Consider the following 23,374-nt stretch of genomic DNA (forward strand, 5'->3'; position numbering starts at 1 on the left):
CTTTACAGATAAGACAATAGAGACTGAAAGAGATAAGAGTAATGTATCCAAAGTCACATAATTCCTTAGGCTAGATCCTGGTTTCAAATATAATTTTATCCCGAGTTGAAAAACAAACAAGCAAACATTTCTTTTTCTCTGTTTGCTCTCCTGTGTGGTTTCTCCTTTAAGCCTAACTTTCCTCTGGCTAATTTAACAGCAGAATTGTAGAGATATGGGAATTCATGTCAAAGTCTCCCTCCACCCGCCCCCGCTTGTTGCCATTGCTTTTTCTAGAGGACTGAGGATAAACTTTGTTCGATGCTACTAACACTGAATGGCAGGAAGAGCGACGAGATGGAGTGGGGCCAGAAAAATGACCTGACTTTACAGAAGAAAGAGTTCTTAAGGGGAAAGAGACAGTTGCTTGGAGTCAGCCTTGAACTCACACTACACCAGTGGCTCAGGCCACTGCCCTTGTGAAAGCCTGTGGCAGGCACTTCTGCTTACTTGCACACTCCATAGCCAGGGCAGGTCTTAGAACAGCTAGGATTTGGCCAGTGCTGCTGAACGCAAAGGCACCTGAACCGACAGTTGTGTTCAAATTGATTATTGCTGGGGCTGAGCTCTCTGGTAGAAGAGTCTGGAGACATTTTTAGGCTTCCAGCCAATGTTGGCTAGAAGGATGGAACGGCTGTATGGACTCAAAAGACTCGACGTGCTTTAGAAATGATGGCTGAATGAAACAAAAACAGATCTTTTACAAAAATGGTATTTTGGGGTGGGCAGAATATTAATTCAACAAGAACCCAGAAACCCCTACCCTTTAGCTTCTGGATTCTCAGATAGTAGAGGAATTATAGGAGCAACAGATGATCTGCACTTCTCCCTAAGAATCCAAGTAGTAGCTTTAAGCATCTAGATCGGAGGTTGGCATCTTCTGGTCCTTAGGCCAAATTTTGTCACAGATATATCAGTTTAACTTGTACAATGACTGGGATTTCAAGCTTTGGACAAATCCTCAAATCAAGCCACGTGGGCTTTTATCTCTTCAGGCAACGAATTTGAATGGAGGGCCCTTCTTTTGGTACAGCATAGGTTTCCAGTTTGCTCAGTGCCTATCCCTCTCCTGAAATATTGAAGCTCGGTTTGTTTTTATCATTACACCTCTATTGAGGATTCCCTTCCAGCAGAGAGCTGTCTGGATCCTGTACAAATCTGAGCTGGGGATGCCTGTGAGCATCTCATTCACCAGCACTGATGACGGAAAGTGAATTCTCATGTTGCTAGTTACTACAGCAAAGGTGACAGGAAAAACAGTCACTCTTAGCTCTTTTGTTTTTTTCTAAAGAAAAGTTTCAAATTGTAGTTTAAAAAAAATTATTCATTACTTTTACATTGTGATTTTTCCCCTTTTTATTAAAAAATAAACAATTCAGTGGACACAAGCACATTTGAATCCCAACCTATCAACATCTTGTATATTTAAACTCTCTCGGGCTCTGAGAATGCTTTTAAACAGCTCAGTCCAAAACAAAGCCAATAAAAAGGCAGAAATAAAAGTAAAAAATCTACTGGTGAGTGAATGATGTTAGAGAGGTATTTACTTGTTACTACGCATTTGATTCAAGAATTCTCAAATAAAACGAAACAACCAAAGCAAAACCCTGAAGTATTCTTTTAGTCCTGTGAGTTGAAGGCCATTTATGCAGGTCACTCCCTCGTAGAGTAGAATTTTGTGTGGGTAATGGGTAATGCTAAGTATGGCTGGAAAATTGATATGACATTTTTTTTTTGATTTCTGAAAACAGATTTTTCAGGCTTCTTTAGTGGTTACTAAAAAGTTCCTATGCAGGTTATACTTTATAGTGACCCAGTCTCTTGAAGCAATTCAGTCACTCATCATTTATCTCCCCTCCAGTGGGACAGTTTCAGTATGTATAGATCCATAGTGTGTATGGGTTTCACTTTACTAAATGCAATGACTCATGTACTGGTTCGATATTTACAAAGAAATATTGGACCTAATGATAGTTTTGTTTGTTTGTTTGTTTGTTTTGTTCCTTGCGGTACGCAGGCCTCTCACTGTTGTGCCCTCTCCTGTTGCGGAGCACAGGCTCCGGACGTGCAGGCTCAGTGGCCATGGTTCACGGGCCTAGCCGCTCCGCAGCATGTGGGATCTTCCCGGACCGGGGCACGAACCCGTGTCCCCTGCATCAGCAGGCGGACTCTCAACCACTGCGCCACCAGGGAAGCCCCTAATGATAGTTTTTAAGAAGCTGTCTGAATATGGCTGAACCAATAAAAACCATTGTACAGAAGAATAAAACACTAACTATTAGTAAATGTAGGTATTGATATTGGTAAATATTAGTAAGCTTTATTTTGCATAGAAAAGTCCATTCATAAAAAGGGACCTAATTTCTTCCTTGCCTCCATCCTGAGAAATAGACAGATGAGGAAACTGAGAATCTAAGAGTTTGTGACTTAAAGGCACATAAGTAGAAAATTAGGAATCTGGGACTACAGCTCAGGAAGTCTGACTGATGTCAGGGGCTTTCCCTAACATCTTGCCACATAAAAGTAGGGAACAGTAAAATCTCTGGGCTGTCAGGAAGGAAAAGATATGGACAGCCAAGATGTGACTTTAGTTGTTGTTGTTTTCTAGGCCATATTTTAGATCTAAAATATAAAGAAATACAAAGTGCCATTACGGTTGTCTTTACTTCCTCACTATTGGGGGAATCTGCAAATTGGGTTGGACTGAACATTTGAGTTTAATGGAGATTATCTCTATTTTTATTAGGAGTGAGTCTGAGAGGTTCACTGATAAAATGGAGAACAGCAGCTCACTTCTGAGAACTAACCACAGCCCACAATCAAGCCTGATAAGAAATCAGAAAAGAATTAACTAACTTTGAGCAAACGTGTCATAAGTTCATAAGGTAGAGATGAAGCTACCAGCAGAAAGTGGACAAAATGCATGTGTGGGAAACAAATTGACTCCAGCTTCAAAATCTAAGGAGAGATATATGTCAAAATCAGTAAATGGAGAGAGAGAGCTGTACACCATGAGCAGAAAGCAAAGAGAATGAGTGATAAAATTAAACATTCATTAGGCAAGTGGAGGAAATGATCAAAATAACCACCAAAGAACAGTAATGTCTAAATCTGTCTTTTTTTTTTCTTCCAGTGATATGTTGACATTATTGAAACCTTGCATCAGTATTTTCTAAAACTAGATCTCTTGGGTTAGACAGTAAAGAATTATGGCAGTTGGTCTTCCAAAGAGAGGTGCCATTGTCTGAGAGAGGAATTCAGTATGCCAAGAAAAGAAATGGAACTGCTGGGGTATGATGTAAGAAAACTACCAGAGAGTTCTAGTAATGTAAATGTGAGCACTTACTATTTCAAAGCCTCTAGTTCTTAGTATGTAAAAATGAAATAATAGTTCAAAGCACTATTTTGAGAAATAAAGAGATAATTGGCAAAAGGCCTCAAAAATAATGACGGCTAAATAAACTGTTGCTATTAATTTGTTCCAAGCATGCTTTCCTAAGCTTTCCTATATGGTTAGAGGCATATGGTTTAAATAAGGAACATTATAACAAAATACCGTACAGGAGTAAAAGGATCTCAAAGTCTGTCAAGAAGAAATTAAGAAGTTGAAGAATTTGCCCAGCATTGCTTAGCTAGTAGAACTGGCCGAAAACCAGGCCAGTTTCATTCCAAAGCTCCTGCTTTTTCCTCTGTCCCATTCTGCTTCTATAAATGAGCTGATCTGTAAGCAAAGGAAATGTGATAATTACATTTATAATTTGCTTTGCTTTTCAAGTTTCAGGTTTAAGCCGTAGTACCTCTGTCCTAGTAGGTGTACACTGTTGCAGAGCCAGAATGTAGCTTAAATTCTTGGGTCCTTCCCTCTCTTTCTGCACTGGTCAGAGGCATGAGATGTATATGGTATAGAGCCCAGCATACTCTCACCATGAATCCATGACCCGGGGCTACTGCTAGTCCCTGGTCCCAGCTCCAGCCTGACCCCAGCCCCCAGCTTAGCCTAATTTGAACCTCTTCCCTGTAGTGAGGACACTTTGCACGATACTTTGGGATCCAAATGCAGGTAGTAAAATTATTATTTCAAAGCCAGGTGGGGAAACACCTGAGCAGATATTGGACTTGCTGAAAAGGAGGTTTTTTTTGGACTTTTCTTCCCCAACTTGTGGGAATGATATGTGGGAGGAGAAAATATTCAAGTAAATATGGTATGGTGGAGAGCGTCTGTAATATGAGCCTGGTGTCTCAAGGGAAAGGTCTTACTTTTGTGGCCCCTGGGCAAGAATTAACCCATCATTTTTCTTCCACATTTCTGCCTCCCAGACTTGGCTGGAATCCTGGACAGAGGACGCTTTTAGCCCCTCCACCTCCTCCTCTGCCCCTTGCCCGGGGCTTGCGTGTTGCTGTGATAGGGGAGCCTCCCTTCCCCGCGTCTGTCCCTATGTAGGACTGTAGGAGGCCAGCTCTAGTGACTAGATAGGTAAGGACCAAGTGTGCGTTCCAACATTTGAACTAATCCAGCCAGTGTCAATAAGCAGAAGCGTAAAGTTCCCCGGATGTGGCCCAAGTCAGTTTACTTAGTCTAGGGGTGTGAATTAAAGCCCGGGGTTTAATGACTAATTAAAGTCGCTCAAAGCCCCTGAGCTGTGTGTGCAGGGTCACACATGAGAGCTGGGATCCGAGGGCAGTGGAGACTCGCCTGAGCTGCACATGTGGCCAGTGGAAATGAATTCTCAATTCCGCTCCGCAGCACGTGACTTCCTATTTCTGTAAGGTACTTCCAAGGGACTTCCTCTGTAAGATCAGCCAGAGTCCCAGAAGATTTCATTCAGCGCCGGCGCTGAGTTTCCTTCCAACCCGGGACAAAAGTTTTCCCTGAGATACGATGTTAGTTTCTCTTCTTTCTCTTTTCTTTGCCATTTCCAGCATGCAAGGATCTTGTGGCTCCTGTGCGTGATCGCAAGCTGAATACACTGGTGCAGATCTCAGTAATCCACCCAGCGGAGCAGGGTCTGACAAGATACTCCAGCACGGAAATTGTGGAGGTGAGCGTGCTGTGTGCCTGATTTACTCTCGCTCTCTCTCAGTCTCTCTGGATTTGAGCAAACAGCTGAAATACTTTAGATTTTGGCCTGCAGCTATGCTAGGTTGCAGTCCCCCGTCATTTAGGAAAGCATACCTGAGGTTACTAAGCATGCATTTGTAACTTACCAGAATAAACACATGGGGAAAGAACTTGCCTTTTTTATGAAAGACCTATTTTTCTTTAGTAAGTAGAAGGAAAATCCCCACTCTGTATCTTTGAATAGAGTACTAAATGGGGGGGGGGGGAATATATATATATATATATAAATTTTAAATTAAATGGAATGAATATTTCTTTGAGGGGCAAAAAAGAAAGTTGTAAACTACCTAGAGGCGTTTTAAACCCAAGTGTTTATGCCCTTTTCATTTTTTCCTGTATTCTTTAGATTGTCTGTGGAAGCTTCATATTCTCTGCCTTTCGTGCATGTCAGAAGCTTCATATTCTCTGCCTTTCGTGTGTGTCTTTTTAACGTATGATGTTTTTCAAAGAAAGGTGGATAATTAACTTGAGACACTGTAATGTTTCTAGGCAAAAGGTGTAAATATTATTCATCCGTTGAGAGATTTCCTATTTACATTTATTGTTGCTAATATAACACTCAAAATGTGTTGGGAGGAAACTTGTTATTGTGTTGGACCAGATTCAAAAGAGGAAGTGTTTCCCTTTTGATTATTTTGTTCTCATCACATATTTCACAGCCTTAGTGAATAAGTGATACTTATTCTCTGGGACTAAAGAAAATGTTCTCTACACTCCTTAAGCTTTGCTTTTCTTCGACTTGGGAGCCCTTTCTGTTTTGAACGAGGAGTTTCTCTGCAAGAGTCTAAGCTGCCTACCCCAGAACTGGCTTGCTCAGTGCCATTTGTGGAATAAATGATTCAGACGAAACTCCATTCATTTCTCTAATGGGAATGACCCAGATCCTACACGTAGCCCCGACTCTGTCCTTGGGAAACTTTACGTTCCAATGCTGGTATCATTTGTAGTTAATGCTGTGGTTGAATAAACAAAAATAGTCTTGTTCATTCAAGGAAAACTAAAATTGGAAAATTGTTCATTTATATGAAAACTATTTTCAAGCATTATTTCAACTTGATTATTTTAAAAATATTGTCAAAACTTAAAAGAAATTATTTATTTTGACACATTTATTTGAACATACATAGCTGTTGTTGACTGTTTCATTCACTGTGTGTTCCAGAGCATCTAACACTGTGCCAGACAAAAAGCAGTATTTGTTGAATAAAAGGAAGAAAGAATGAATGAATAAATTAATAACTTCAGCTTCCAGAAACTTCCCTAAACAACTGGCTTACAGAACTCTAGCAAACATCTCCCTGATATTCAGTACTATGCATATTTAAATATAGATATAAAATTTAATGTTGGATGTCAGCTCTCTAAAAATGAATTCTGAGGCACGGAAAAACCCTGTGCACTGCATCCTGAGCTAGTAATTTCATAGCCCCGAATGCATCATATTTAGCTTCTTCCATTAGTTTTCAAATCAGTCTGAGAAAAAAAAATACAGCTGAACATCTAAAAACAAATGGACGCTATCAGAGCATGGCTTTCAATTGAATCATTACAGAAAGGAAATAAAGGGACAGCGTAAGATTGCCAAATGGTTCTTGATGAGAAAAGAGCTTCATTTTAATTTGATCAGTCAATATCTCAGGTTATTTGCATAAATCACAGGTTATGTCCATTACATGTATTCTAAATGGACTGACAACTGACCCTAAAGAAGGGCGCTGCATATAATGAAAATAAATTGTTTTTCAAGATTCTTAGCAGCTCTGACAATGATGCAGGGCATTTACTATCAACAGCTCTATCAGTACTCTGGGGCCCTGGGCCATGTTGTTCCCTGTGGCCATCATCTGGCAATTCAGATATCTCTTCTAATAGAACCACTTCCTAGAAAAACAGACCCAGACACTTTCTGCATTCTCATGTGTCACTGCATGCTGCTGACTGCTGCCTTATTGAATCAAAGTTGTCTGCTTGTGCTGTTACAGGGAACAAGAGACCCACTGTTCTTGACTGGTGTCACATTCCCATCTGAGTATCCCATCTATGAGGAGACCAAAATAAAACTAACAGTCTATGATGTCAAGGATAAGTCTTATGACACTGTAAGTACTTGTACTTATTTCTTTCTTTGGGAAAAGCAGTAGGCTTTTCCAAACCATTGGGTTTTTGATGTAACTGGCATTTTTTGAAGAGGGGCTTTGTACTGTGTTTATGGTTGTCTTATGTTTATAGTTTGCTGGGATTTCTTTCAAATTCATTTGGCTTAGTGCCATACTGGCAACTGGTTAGGAGCAAAAGCTTTCAGAACAGTTTTTCCTCTTTTTCAGGGAGGCTGGCTGGATGTCTTGGTTTACATTTTTGTTGTTATGCTTTAGGAGTTGTTGAAGGAGCAGCACCGTGAGCAGAAAGCAAGTGGAAGAGCTTAAATAATGTTTCAAAACTTTCTAGATATTGTCATTATTCTAAAATGGGATTGATAAAGTGTTCTGCTTTCACAATTTATTCCTTTATGTACTGAATAAGAGAAACTCCCTCTGTTCTTCTGATGTTGTCTGTGGGACCAAAGCAAACAGAGGAGGAAGTAACCGTCAGCATGAGGCAGAAGCTTTCATTGGCCTAGTTACAGGAAGGTCATGTCAAGTCCTGATGGTCTTTTGTCCTAGGCTGTTCCTACTGGGTCTGACTTTTCCTCTGCTTGAATCAGTGGGTTCAAGTGAGACCGTTAGGTACCCAGGCACTGCCTCTGGAGCCCACTCTGAAAATCCCTAGACAGGAGAGAATGTTATTGATAGGTGTTGAGAAGAGGATGGTTTAGCCCTCTTCTTTAAATCTCTCCCATCAGCATGAACTTTTGTCTGTTTTCAAGGCTGGGTGAGCTGTGGGAGTATTGATGGTCCACAATGAAGTATAAGCCAGGGAACACTTTGAAGGCAGGTAGACCAGTAGGTTCTGGGAGAATTCTGCTTGAGGCCATGGGGTGCTGCCCAGCTTGGAGAGTCACACACACCTGGTTGAGGGGAAATGCACCTTTCAGCTCTGCCCTCACTAGGCATTTCTGTCTCACTCATGAGTCTCTCTTTCCTTTTCATTCTTTACCCTGAAACATGTAACATAGGTAGATGGTAGGTATATGTAACAGAGAAAAAAATCTTCTGCATCGAAGGCATTTCTACTCAGCCCCAGAAAAGTTCATGTCTTCAAAACTGCAGAAGAAATGCCCAATGAAATGCACAGCACATATGTGGTATGGAAACAGTGATGGCGGTCAGGTAGAGCGGTTGAGAAGGCAGACTGTCTGGTTCCTGTTCCACTTTGTGACTCTGGGAGAATTGATCCTCATTTATGTTTACCTGGTGGGGGCAAAGGGGGTGTTGTAAAGATTAAATAAGCTAATATATGAAACATATTTAGAAGACTTAACAGCTACAGATTCATAAGTGCAAGTTTATTATCGCTGTAGTTATTGTTTTGGCTACTGCCTTGTGGTCTCTCATAAATAGTAAAAATCAAAATGTGCTCAGTATACAAGTCATAATATTTTTTAGACTTATTTCTAGGTATATGGTTTTTTATGCTAGTATACAAGGTATTGTTTTAAAAGTACAGTTTTAAATTTTTGTTTGCTAATAGGTAGAGATATAATCATTTCTTTATATTGACTTTGTAGCCAAGGCTGCAGCCTTGCTAAATTCACATATTAGTTCTAAAGGATTTTTTCATGGATTCCATAGAGTTTTGTAAAATACACAATTATGTTATCTGTGAATAATGAAATATTTATGTTTCCCTTTCCAATCATTGTGCATTTTATCTTTCCTTATTGCACTGGCTGGGTAAGACATTTAATACAGTATTGATAGAAGTGGTAACAGTGGAAATCCTGGTTTTGTTCCCAAACTTAAGGGGAAAGTGTTTATATATCACCATTAAGTATGATCTTAACTGTAAGTTTTTCATAGATGCCTTTTTATCAGATTGAGTAATTTCCCTTCTATCTATAATTTTCTGTGTATTTTTGTTATCATGAATGGTGTTGGATTGAGTCAAACTATATTTTTCTGGTATGTGTTGAGATGCTGAAATGTTTTTCTTATTTATTCTGTTAGTGTAATGAATTACTTTAGTTTTGTATGTTAAACCAACCTTAGATTCCTGGAGCAATTTTTTTTCTTTAATTCAATGCTCTTCCACGTCTTTGCCAAGCTTCAGCCTAGTATGTGGGGGAATCAACCTCTGCTCTTCAGCCCTCGCCTTAGAGAAAGCCCAGTGCACCTTAGCAGTGAATCTCACTGCTCTTTTGCCCCCCAACCTTCATTGGAATACCCTCCTGCATGATGTGACATCCCATGGGAAAAAGTAGGTGGATGGGTGAGACTCAGGCTGTGGCTAGGGCTCCTAGGGATTCAGATTTCTCATGCCAGGTCACATGGGCTCATTATAGAAATTCATTACAAGTTCAGCTGGTTTCTATGGAAGATCCTCTACTTCCTGCTACTCAGCCAAGGATGACACCAGCCCTGGGCATTTCTTCCTCTACTAAGGGTCTGTCACCATCTGGATTTCATTTCCTTTTGGTTTATTTATACCCTCAGTTTTCTGATAGGTTTAACAAAAGGTATGATTTGGTGGCATATATGACCTCTTCTCAGTGTAACAATGGGAGTGACAGTCTCTTGCAACTTTTTACATCTTAACCAGAAGCAGAAGTGCTACTTATTTAACATCTTCCCTTTAGCATTTATGCTGCTCTCTGTATATCTGCATTTCCATCTCTTCCTTTAATTTCCTCTTCTCTGTAGTTACATATCAAGTGCATTCCATTCTACCCTGCTCTTTACATTGTTTTCCCTCTTCTCACGTATTCCAGTTCTTTCTTTGTGCCACTATCCTCTGCATGGGCACAGTACTTGCTCTATATCATCTGTTTAGAGATTTTTGTTTTTTGTTTTTGTTTGGATTCCCACAATAGAGAAAAGGATATTCATCAATACCTCCTCACTTTCCAGAAGAAAATGTTGTTTGCATGGAGAAAGACTGGCTCTTAGACAATAACGTAAGAAAATGAATTGACTCATGAAGCAAAACATGCTTCTTACAAATTTCTGGGGGCCATAGCAGAGTGGCTGCTTGACCGTGAAGTAGCCACATCCTTATTATATGGAGATTAGCAGAACTGTAGTTTCAGTGTTTTCACCCTTGACTGTCTTCAGATGTGTGAGTTATGGAAACATTGTTTAACCTAGCTTAAAAAAGAAAAAAAAGACTAAATAAAACATTAATTAATAAAAGAAAAATTAATTTGTTTTTTTACAATTAAAGTAGAAATGGTTAGTTAAGGCCATTTCCTATTCTCTTTCCAAAACAGGGTAACTGTATGCATGTTCATCAAAAACATAGAGAAGCTTAGTCTACCCTGTATTCCCTAATGGAATACTGAAATTGGTGGGGATTAGTGATCCTCGTAATATTTGAAGAGTTCTTGCAAGTTTAGAAGTAGGGTCAAAAAATTGAGCAAAGTATCTGACGAGCCAGTCCTCAGGAAAAAAAAAAAAATCAAATGACCAAGAAACATAAAAAGTGTCCTAACTGTATTTTCTTGGAAACACAAATTAAAAGAGCAATGTGATCATCAATTTTTGCTAATAAACTGGCAAAAAATTTAAAGACCATTGCTGGCAGGAATGTGGGAAAAGTGCCCTTTCGTACAGTGCAGACTGAATGTAAAATTTTACAACTTAAAAAACAAAAAAATCTGCCAGCATCTAGTCAAATGAAAGGCAAGTGTACGTTTTGATTTAGCAATGTTACTGTTAGCTGTCAACCTCATAGATGTAAAGCCACCAGTACTTAAGGATATATGGAGAAGAATGTTTGAGCATTACTGTGAAAAATTAGAGGGAAAGTGTGAATAAATTCTGGTGTATCCTAATTAGGGATATTATGAAGCCTTAAAAAAGAACTATTAACTGGAGCTCTAAAAGTAGACTTGGAAGAAGATCCACAAGGTATTGCATACTTGGGAAAAGCACAATACAGAAAATAATGTATAAGAGAATACCATTTTTTGAAAATGAATAATAAAAAATGCCTTTATATATGTATGTGTGTTGTGTTTATAGTTAAGCAATATATAATTGTAAATGACTGTTGAGTATGTAGAAAAACATAAGAGAATAAATGCAGTGAATGGAATGGGGGAGAAGAGGAATAGATAATGAAAGAAAAAGAAAGAAAGGAAACAGGAGAGCATGAAATAAAATAATAGTATGATCAAACAATCCTGCTAGTGGATTTTCTGAAAATAAAATAAAATAAATGTAACTTTAAAAGGTAAGTGTCATTTATATTACTTCCATGCAAAATACATTGTCCTCAGAGGAATGTCACTTTTGCATCCTCAAAATTCAAAGCAGGAGGGCTGTCAGTAGCCTGGATGGGAGGGAACTGCTACAAACAAGTGGCCACCTATAGGAATGCTGGCCGGTGCGGGGCAGTGCCTGGGGAGGTGGCAGACCTGAGGGACCTACCGTCGGGGGGATCATCTGTAGGGAATGCAGGCAGTAGCTGAAAACCTCACCAAGGCCAGTCAGAGCAGAAGAGGAAGAAGATGGTCATCATTTGCATTACTTGATGAAGCCCTGGGAACTCCCTGAAATAACTAGGGGAACTTGTAGGGGACTCAAGGATCTGAGATCACAAGTTGGAGCTCCGTCTTCCGGTGCTGTTGTAGTCAGTAAACTGGATAATGAATTCATGCTTCCAAGTAGATTTAGGAGCATTTAGTTATTTATTTATTTATTTTTAACCTGCTAACACCAATCAAATGATCTGATAACTGCCCACTGGGATTTGTGAGTCTAACTTGGACCCTGAACTGAGAGAGAGTTTATTTCTGCTTCCCCTTATGTCCCTCTGAGATATTGACCTCATTCTGATAGTTTTCAAGCATTTGCGAGTTGTTACCATTTTTCCAGTGGCTTAGGCTGTGAGTGCCTGGCTGGCCAGCTCTGTCTCATTCATGCAGCAGCCTTCTTGGCACAGCTGTGAGGGCAGGTGGAAGCTTAGGGAACATTCTATCTGATGGGGTGGATCCCTGAACAGCCCGACGTGGGCACAGAGAACATGTGTCTTGCATTGGCTTCCCATTCCTGCTTGGTTTTGCAAAGCTGAAATGTGATATGTTGCCAAAACATTTCTTCTGATTAGAAAGGAGCAGAAACTAGTGATTTAAAAGGTCAGTGTGCTATACAGCTCAGAATAGCTTTTAATTACCTTAAGTTTATATATGCAGCACAGTGGGAACAAAGGGAGATTCTAAAGAAAACTAGGCTTTCTTTAGAGTCATTTGAATGGAACGATAATTACAGCTAGGTTCCAGCTGGTATTTAAGTTCACCTGAAAAGTATTTTAAAACATACGGGGAAAAGTCATGTGTATCTACCAAGGCAGAAGGTGAGACCACATTCTGAACAAAGTTGAGGGACATCTGGTTCCACATCACAAAGATTTTCTTCTCAAGTTGCTATGAGCCGGGTTACTCAGGTTTCATGGCAGTAAGTCAAGCTATCTTTTAAGATGTGCCCCTTGAGGATGGAGCTAAATGCTGAGGGAGCAGATGTCCTAAGGAATTCAGTGTGTGAGTTCACAGAGATACTGGTCTTTCAGACAAACCTGGGTAATAGTTTTTAACCAGGAGAGAGAGAGAGCTGCGCTTGGAAGACACTATCAAGATTTGTTTAATCAGAAGGGGTCTCTAAGGATATTTAAACTTTTAAATAATATACTGATAATTTTTTAAACTGCTGTTTTGTTTGTTTTGAAAAGGACACTGATAGTCACCTTAGCATGTTGGAATGTGGGAAAGCAGTTTCCCAAGAAAATCTTAATTGGATAGGATTTAAGTGTAAACAAGAGCTCACCCACCTTCCCCCCGCCTGCCCACACTCAGGGAATTTGGAGCATGTGTTATGGCTACAACATTTGCTTTTCATTCCTAAGTTTAAATTGAGGCACAGTGAAATGTGCATAGCAGCTTGCTGTGGCCTCCAAGCAACAAAGAAACTGAGGGCTCATATCAGAAACTCTGGACGCGTGCTTGTGTCTTCATACCTACATGTATAACAGTTTTAAATATGAGTATATACACGGAGTAGAATTCACAAATTTGTATTTATGTACATTAGGTAAGGCTTTAAAGCTGAAATTCCAGGATCAAGTTCATTTGTTGCCATGCAAGGCCAAAAATGTGCTTAGGGCAATGTTAATATTCAGAGAAATGTTCTTCTGTTTGTAAAGAGAACCTTTTCAGTTAGTGTAGGCTTAAAGGCAGAAGGATGTCTTTCAAATTCTGTTTTATTGCCTTCCCCATTCTGCTTTCCCCAGCACACACACGTAATAGTTGCTTCCCCTTGGTATTAGCGTCTTCGACTTTGAACTTGCAATCTAAACAAGTATCTGAAAAAAGACAATACCAAACTGGAGATGAATTATTGAATTGTTATAAGAAACCATAAGAGGCATTTGAAAACCACACCAGTGGGTGCAAGAGCAAGGTTTCTGAATGCCATTATGGGAAAATCAGGTTCACATAGTGTTGGAAACAAACAAAGCAGGGACGTTTTCAAACTTGGGATCAAGGATACAATTCTCTGTCCCCTCAAGGATCCTTTCCCAGTCGTGATGCCACATTGAGAATAAAGAACATCAAGTTTAGAATCAGAAGCTCTAATCTAAAATCAGCTACTTAGTTGTGTGGCTTTAGACAAGTTACCTTTTTCGGGTCTCAGTTTCCCCAGCTCTGAAATGGAAACCATAATACTTGCTCTGTCTACTGCTGAAAGGAAAAGAGGCTAACACATGTAAAAGTGCTTTGAAAACTAAAAATACAGTAGAAATGCACATCTCATCATTGTTTACTACAGATATTATTCTTGTACTGAGGGCATTTTTTCCCGAGTGACACTAGTATATTTCCAAGAGAAGGGTTAGTGGTTTCCTGGTATCAGACTCCTCAAGGCTGACCACGTTTCCAGTGAATTGATCAGTCTGGATATCTTGTCAGTGTTCTCGTGAGATGATTTGTGGCTGGGTGCTGAGCCTATGCTGGTACACCAGAGCTGTTTCAGTTTGAAACAAGTGACTAGCAATGAATAAGAATCAACTTTCTCTGTTCTTATTTTAATATTTCATTAACCTGATACTCTGTATTCTGATACTCCAATATTCATTTCCTGAGTATTTCTTTACAAAAAGGGAGAAAAACAGCAAAATATAATGCAAGGCATGTCCACATTTTTCATTATAAGAGTCATTTGATACCTGACTCTCATCTTCTGACTTGGGTTACAAGGGATATTGTGTCTATGGGTCTATCTTCTGAAACCACACATGAGAAAGAATGAGAGAAAAAAATAACCCTCTTCTTTACGATTCACTTTTCAAATCATACTTATACAGATGGGCTGACCAGTGAATCACCCTGTACCTCTTTTTCACACTTCCAACTCTGAGTCATCATCTAGTTTGATTTTTTTTTTTTTTTTTTTTTTTTTTTTTTTTTGCGGTACACGGGCCTCTCACTGTTGTGGCCTCTCCTGTTGCGGAGCACAGGCTCCGGACGCGCAGGCTCAACGGCCATGTCTCACGCGCCCAGCCGCTCCATGGCATGTGGGATCTTCCTGGACCGGGGCACGAACCTGTGTCCCCTGCATCAGCAGGCGGACTCTCAACAACTGCGCCACCAGGGAAGCCCCCAGTTTGAGTTTTGAGACATCGTTCTAACTGCCCCAAATGAAATGCTTTTATAAGATTCTTTGACCTTGGATATAGCAGAAAGTAAAAGTGGAGAATAAAGAATTCTTTTCTACCTTCATTACAATCTTGCTTGCTTTCTTAAAACATTTGTTAGATGGAAGCAGAATGTTTCTTCTCTAGTCTGACCTCATGAAATTCATGAATGCTTAACTAGATGAGACTGTTTGAAGGAACTTCTGAGACCAAAGCCACCTAAAAGTTATGAAAAAAAACTTCTTTTTGTTTGTTTTTCTTCTGCAAGGCAAATGGCTTAAGCATTTAGACTCTCAGAAACACCAAAGATAAAATAGAAGAAAAGGCTTAAGAGTTATTAATTAATTAAACATCAGACCAGAGTACAAGTGGTATTTTTAGATGGCAGATTAAAGGATAGGATTAACTTACCCTATAGCTATACGTATTACTTCACCTTTTACAGCAGTGCTAATTTTATTTGGGACATCACAGAAAATAAAGAACAAATAAATTACATAAAACTTCAATAATTACAAAGAATTTGTACATGTAGTATTAGAGTTGAACCTCATAGAGACCCTGTTGAGTCAGGGAGCTAGGAAGTAAATTTAAATAATTTGTTCAAGGTCGTATTGAAATGTCAACCAGAATCTGAATCTTCTGTTATTGAATCTATTGGAGTGTGGGAGGTTTTTCAGGAACAGTGAGTTTCCTAACTCTATTAATAATTTGAAGTTGATGATGACTTTCAGTCAAGCTGCTGCTGAAGGGGACCACCCTTGTAAATGTGGTTAAGAACTTCCTCTTTAAATTGACCTCCAGGAAAGGGAAGAGGCGTTCTGAAGGCTCTATCAATATCTTGAGTAACTGCCTTAGGTAATGCATCTTTCTCCTGGGTCAGTGTATCTGCCTTCAGGTGCTGAAATGCCCTGATGACCTTTCCATTGTTCATTTCAATTTGATTACGCCTACCTTGGGTTCCCATGTAGCAGCTATAGCTACGTTAGTGTTATTTGGTGCCTGTCTCAGGTTAGCTGAGTTACAGCTTGTAAGACTTCAGTGTCGGCAAACAGACATCCTGGAGGAGCTAAGCCACGTTGCCAAGTGATCATGAGATCTTATTCTAGGATGCTGACAATGTCATGATAAAAATAGTCAAATGAGGAAAAAAGCTGTATATCTTAGTGCTGTTTCCTCCAATTGGAAGTTCCTAGAGATTATTTGCTCTGCCCTGTTTAGTCATGTCACAATTTATTAATTCACTTAAGTATTTTTATACTTATTCTGTGAAATAAGAAATATTAATATTGGCTTTATTAAGAAAACACAAAGATATGACAAATGCACAGGCTTCTTTATATTAATTTGATTTTTGCTACCATAAGATTGACATACAGATGAGATATCCATGTAGAAATATCTAAGCAATCAATTGTAAATAGGTGCATGGAATTAGGGGAAAGTGACAAGATTTATATTGTCTGGAAGCACCGAACAGTCACTTAAAATTTATTTTGTATTTTTTCTCGCACAGCAAAGGGGAAAGGGGAGTATTATCTCATTCTGTTCTGTTTCCTCAGGAAAGCAAACTTGTCCCAGACTTTTTCTTGCATTTCATTGGCTAGAATTGTGTCCCATACTCACCAGTAATAGCAAGGGAAGTTGAGAAAACAAGTATCTGTTCTTTCAAACTTTCTTTGTTGGAATTTGTAAAAAAAGAAGCAAGTTGGAAATGACTTTTTAAATTATGAAGTAACCATAGTATTTGGAATAAAGATTTAGAAGGCACCTTTATAGACGTGATTTCTGAAAATCAGAGAATCAGGAAAGAGAAATAGGAGAAAGTGATCAAAGTGAGAACCTTGGGAAATAGTGACTATGGAGAATGAGAGAACCAGGTTTTCAGTAAAAAGATAAGGAGCAACCTCACAGCCATTAGGATGGCTATTGTCAAAACACCAGGAAATAACAAGTTCTATTCCTCCATGGCTAGGGTGTGGAGGGACTGGAACCTTTGTGCACCATCAGTAGAAATGCAAAATGGTGAAACTACTACTGAAAGCAGTATGGAGGTTCCTCAAAAAATTAAAAACGGAGTTGCCATGCCATCCAGCAATCCCACTTCTGGGTGTATATCCAAAAAGTTGAAATCAGGATCTCAGAGATACTTGTACAACCATGTTCACAGCAGCACTATTCACAGTAGCCAAGAGGTGAAAGCAACCCAAATGTCTATCAATGGTTGAGTAGATTAAAAAAAAATGTGGTATATATATACAACACAATATTATTCAGCCTTGAAAAAAGAAGGAAATCCTGTCATATGCCACAACCAGATGGATCTTGTTGACATTGTGCTGTGTGAAATAAGCTGATTACAAAAAGACAAATACTGTATGACATCATATATATGAGGTATCTAAAGTAGTTAAATTCGTAGAAACAGAAAGTAGAATGTTGATTACCAAGGGCTGGGGAGAGAGGGAAAGGGAAGTTGTTATTTAATGAGTTTCAGTTTTGCAAGATGAGAAAGTTTTGGAGATCTGTTTTACAACAATATGAATATACTTAACACTACTGAACTGTCTACTTAAAAATAGTTAAGATGATAAATTACAGGTTATATATTTTTTTCTCCACAGTTTAAAAAAAAAACAAACCTACTTCAGCTTTCTACTTTGGTCAGTTTGGGCTGAGGCCCAAAAAGTTGAATTTCTAACAAGTTTCCAGCTACTGCTGCTACTGCTGATCCACTGGTCATACTTTGGGAATCACTGCTCTGATGTAAGACTTATCACTCAATCCCATAATCCTCTGTTTATAGTCTAGCTCTCCTTCAGACTGAACTCTTAGAACAGGTACCATTTAGGTTGTCTTACATCCTCAGGTTCTAACCCACTATTTGTTCCTGAATAAATTGGTGTTGAATAAAAAAAGATAGGGAAAAAAAGACTTAAAAAACAGTAAGAAAAAAGAAATGAAGAGAACCAGATTGTGCAGTGCCTTAGAAACCAAATTAGGGGAAAATTTTAAGATAGAGATGAAGGTTAGTGTTGCCTAGTGCTACAGAGATACCAAGGAAGGTGAAAAAAGATGACTGGATTTAGTGATTAGGAGGTCAGTAGCCTTTCAGAAAACAGTTAGAATCCAAGGGATCAAGGAACAAGTGAGGTGCTAAGATTGTAAATACTGGGTAGCAAAAAGGAGACAGAAGAAGGAAATGTGAGTGAACTCACAGAAAGCTTTTAGTTTAAGGTAAGTTTGAACACATTTGTAGAGAAGAACTAGACCACCTAAGCAAACTTCAGGAGTCCCCAGAGATTCTGGAGTAGTGGGAATTAGGGGTTCCAGAATAGGGAGCTGGAAATTTCTTGATAATTAGTCTTGCCTTTACTTGAAATTCCTGATTTATTCTTATTATTTTTAATTTCTTCTGCAGCAGTATTTATGTTACAGTCTCTTCCTTGGGTCAGTTTACCAAATGGGAAACAATGAAATACTTGGCTTGAACCTATTTCATTTGGGTAACAAGAGGAACTGACAAGTATTTTTATTATGTGTTTGGAGATTCTGATGGGAAAGAAATCATGTTATGTGAAGGTCACCAGTAACATGACTTCCTTAAGGAACATAAGATGAGTGTTGCCTAATCATTTCTCAATAAAAATTTATTTTAACTAGTTTGACAAGCCCCAGGAATCCAAAATATTTATGATAAAAGAAACTCATGTGGAAGAATGAGAGAAAGAATATATATGAAATTACATTCAGTTATGGCTTATATATTCTTTTCCCATAGCATCTCAACAATAGTGCAAGACGGAAAGCCCTCCTCTCTTTTGGGGGAGATCCTTCTTTTTTCTACATCTTCCAAAACGTTTACCCAAATGGGTTTTGCTAAGAAATCTGGATCATTGGGAAAAAAATTATAAGGAAAATGTTAGCATGAAAAATGCATCTTTGTTTGGAACTATAGTCTCTGAGATTATGTCTTAGGTTGTGAGCTGTGCTCATCTGAACCAGGGTTTATTTCCAGGTTCTGACATTAATTCTGTAAGCGGGGGCCAGTTACTTAATCTTTCTGGCCCTCAGTTCATTCAGCAATGAAATGATAATAGGAGTAAATATTACACAGGGTGGTTATAAGGACAGAATGAAACGATTGGTGTAAATCTTCTCGTATAGCAACTGGCATGTAGTGGCTGCTCAGTGCAGGCTAGCTGCTACTGCTGGGGTTCTTAATATGATGATGATGATGATGATGATGATGATGATGATGATGATATTTATATTTTAGCACCACAATTAACTTTGGAAAAAGTTTTGTGTATTTTTTTTGTTTGCTTTAACAATAATTGCAGAAAGACTCTCAACTGGGAATGTGATAAAACCTAGTATTTCCTAAATGGCTGTTAACTTTCCATATTTAAAGGAGTATGAGTGAACATACAGAAAGATCTCATTATATTTTGAATGTACAATCATCATTATCCTTATCCTAATAACAACAATACCTTTATAGCACTATTCTGTATCATGCACTGTTCTCTAGGCTTTCCCTATTTGCTCATTTAAGTTTCACAAACTACTAAGAGATAGATACTATTAGTATGACCTCCATTTTCCAGAAGAAAAAATTGAGACACAGGTACAAAGCCCTTAAGTAGAAGTGTTCAGATATAAACCAAGACATTTAGCTCCAGAGTCTGTGCTCTAATTAATCACTACATTTTAAATGACGATAAGTAACATGGTAAATAATACTTATTGTCTGGATATCTATTATATTTTACCATGAGAGTGTTTTTAGTTGTATAGTTTAGGTCTCAAAGGGAGAAATTCTAGCAATTTCACTAAAATATATTTTTCTCTAAGTGTTCAAGATTTCTGATCTTAGAATTTCAGCACCTTAAAAGGTCAAATGTTGTTACTCTATTCATCTTCTCAAACACTTTCTGCTTTATGAAAGGGCACTCATCTATTCAATATAGATGCAAAAGTAGAATTTATGACACATACAGGTCTTGGCTCTTCAATCAGAGTTCTTTCCACTATGCGGCATTACGTAGAGTCAAGTCAGATTCTCAAAATAGTAATTGTGAGAGCCTGCAGCTACTTGAGACTGATCTCTGTTCTAGCAAAGAAAAGAAATGATTCTGTTTAAAACCCTCTATATTTCAAGTCCAGGAGAGAAGTGCACTGTATGCCCTTGTATTTATTTATTTACTTGTAGGCAGATACAGAGGGTAAGTCGTTGGTATCAGGGCTGAGACTGAGGTAAAATCTACTTAAGCCATCACGTGAGATACTATCTGTGGTGATTCCAAGGCAGCAGCAGTAAAGATGCTCAGGTATTCACTTCCAATACGAGAAGACAGCTAAAATGCCTTCCCGGAGAGGAAACACTTTTGCTGAAGTTAGGGATGGGAAGGATGTCATCAATCTTACTTATGTGTTTCTGAGAATGTGTCAAGCTGCTTGGTCAGAGGTACACTTCCCTACCAACTGTCAGAAGCCAGACTGGAAACAAAGTAAGGACTTGTGAAGGGAAAACTGCCCATCATTGAAAGGCCTGCCAAGCCTCTCTGCCCTTTTCCATTGGAGAACCAAATCTAAGTGATATTTGCTGCTTGTTTCTTTTTGTTTTTGTTTTTTTTAATTTTTACTTTTCTTCAGTGTAGAGCATGTGTTACGTAAATATAAGCCTTGAGTATCCAGTCAGAATCAGAACTACTGTAAATATAAGGCTTGGGTATCTAGTCAGAATCTGAACTACTTTTATCAAGGTGATTTATTTTTAAGGAAAATCTAAAAGAGATTTAGAACTCTACACAAACTCCATGGGGACTCATTGTGCAGAGGTTGGTGTGCTTCATGAGACTCGGTGATTTTTCAATGTACCATTGTCCCAGGCTGGTAATTGAATATTGTGAAGGCATTTATTTATATCTAGAACATGGACATTGGGGAGGAACAGACTTGGGTTTGAATATTGGCTGTTTATGAAGACCTTGAGCATTTAACCCTGGGTATTGAGTTTTCTCATTTCTAAAGGGAGGTATGAATAAGAATATGAATATAAGCTGTGCTATTGTCTAGGTAGTCAATATGTTTATTTCTACTGGCATATCAATGTGTTCTGTCAGAAGTTTTGTAGGCATGTGGCCTAAGCCAGGCCAATGAGACATTAACTGATCTATCAGGATTTTGTTTTGCCTGGAAATTCTGGAGGAAGAAGCCCTTTTCTTAGGATATGAAATGAAGTTCTCAACAGTTTTGTTGTTTCTGTTTGAGAATCTGTTTGAGAACAAGAGGGAAAAATCAAAACCCCAAGAGTTCGGATGATATTAACACCAGGATTTAGGTGTGCCTGAATAAGAATCACCACTGTATGTTTAGGGGAGTTGACAAATTCCAACATCCCCTACTTTTCTTTCCCCTTCCTCCCTCCCTCCCTCCCTTCCTTCCTTCCTTCCTTCCTTCCTTCCTTCCTGTTGGCACCTCCTCCTCTCTCACCATCACCTGTAAGAAACATCCAAGCTCCTTAACCTGGCATACACGTCTCTTCTTGAAGTGACCCAGGCATATTATCTCAGCAAATGTCTTCTTTTATTCTTCTACACATACCTGGAGTCCTGTATTTCCCCCAAAGGCTTATTTTTCTTGGGTTATTGGACATCCCATCATGTCTCTATTCCTTGGCAATTACTCTTTTCCCTTTCACCAATTCTCCTCTTACACTCACCTGCCTATTATGTCCTGTGCAGCTCCTTTGGAAAGCATTCCTTGATGTCTTTTTCCATTAATTTAGATCATTATTTTCTCTGAGCCCATAAGAGTTTGTACAAACATATGTTCGAGCAATCACTTGGGTGGTTTGAGCATTTTGTTTCTTTGAATGCCCAGAACATACAACTTTTGACTTACAGTAGTATCTTTCACCATTCTGTAGCCTCACTGTCTCTCAGATTATGTGGTTTAGGAACGAACAAATAAGTATGTACAAATAACTTTTTTTTTCATAAATGGTTACGTGCTATACAGGCAGTAGTTATTATTATACAGAACATAAAGGAAAAATATATTATTTACTAATATTACATGATTGAGGGAATAGGGATGCCATTGTCCAAAATTTTGAATATTGGAAAAGAAGGAAATTATTATTTGGCTTTGGAGACACTGAATTTAAGTTGATAATGGTACTACTGAAAGTACCAGATTTTAACTCAACGTGTGGAATAAGATACAGAGAAGAATCCACACCTGACCCTAAACCATTTATTATTATTTGTGACTCTTATGTTACAGTGTTACTTGGAAGATATATGAGAAATTAGGTGTTTTAATTCCAGAAGCAGGGACAATGACCTTTGTTTTAATGGGTTATTTTGTATTTGTAAGTTCCTGGGAATTGTGTGCTAAAGAAAGTTCATTCCTCCATCTTTAATCTACTTGAATCAAGGTAGGAAAAGTCATGCAGTTATTAATCAGACAAGAACTATTGAACTCTCATTTCTGGATGGAGATGGAAATAGTTAGGAGGAAAAAAGGGTATAATGGAGTCAAATTAGACCTCCCTTCATGACTGTGTATACACATATATACATACATATGAATGAACTAATCTAAAATGTTAATCAATAAAACGATATAGAACATTCATCCTAGAGAAGTAAATTAGAAGCATTCCAAACGTAGATAATTCTATTTTTAATAAAAACACTGTATCCCTTCATGGGTTCTCATGTGATGCAAGAATAAATTAATAGCATTTGTTGAAGCCGAGACCAGGGAGCTTGGTAAAAAACATGGTACAAACAGAATTTTCTCACAAAATTCAAAAGGTTCAAAAGAAAAGATTGGCTGAGGAAAGCTATTAGTTATCCAATCAGCATTTTCCCTGGGAGAAAACATAAAAATGAGAATCCTCATGTTAAAAAGTATGTGGTTAGTTTAAAGATATTTCCAAAGTGTTTTTTTTTAATTTAATGCACAGTTGCTGAATCCATACCATTGTACTTCTCTGAATTAGAAACTGAAGCTTGTCCCTCAATACTTTTCAGATAACATGGTTTTGAATGACAACCTCCCATAGCACAGGGATGCTGTAATGATTGAGGGTGCTATCTATCCATTAGTGAAAAATCAACAAAAGACATCTTTTTTTAACCCCCAACCTTATTAACTGATCCCAGGGGATATTCTTTTTGTTTCTAAATATGCTTATATGGTATCTATTACCACTGTAAATTATTGGCTTTTTCACAGCTCTTTATGAAATTGTACTGAACTAATTATTAAACTTTGTTAATTATGAAGACTTCCAATATAATTGGTCAGTTAGTATTTGAATTTTGTATTTCTCTGATGATTTCTATTTAGATTGAATGGTCTAAAAGATAGAAATTTGTCTTATTTTCATGTACCTAGATTAAATTAAGAGCTACT

General features: G+C 38.3%; 1 protein-coding gene across 7 annotated transcripts in view; it reads left to right on the top strand.

Moving 5' to 3' along the window:
- INPP4B (inositol polyphosphate-4-phosphatase type II B) overlaps positions 1 to 23,374 on the top strand; it is a gene marked incomplete at both ends in the record, with an annotated part of 346,425 nt that overhangs the window by 26,459 nt on the left and 296,592 nt on the right. For all 7 annotated transcript variants that reach the window (XM_079705832.1, XM_079705833.1, XM_079705837.1 and 4 more), the window contains 2 exons: positions 4,960 to 5,078; positions 7,141 to 7,257. In XM_079705832.1, the coding sequence (XP_079561958.1) occupies positions 4,960 to 5,078; positions 7,141 to 7,257 (236 nt within the window). The remainder of the gene's footprint in view (positions 1 to 4,959; positions 5,079 to 7,140; positions 7,258 to 23,374) is intronic.

Source organism: Hyperoodon ampullatus (assembly GCF_949752795.1).
Source record: "Hyperoodon ampullatus genome assembly, chromosome: 1".
Classification (NCBI taxonomy): Eukaryota; Metazoa; Chordata; class Mammalia; order Artiodactyla; family Ziphiidae; genus Hyperoodon; species Hyperoodon ampullatus.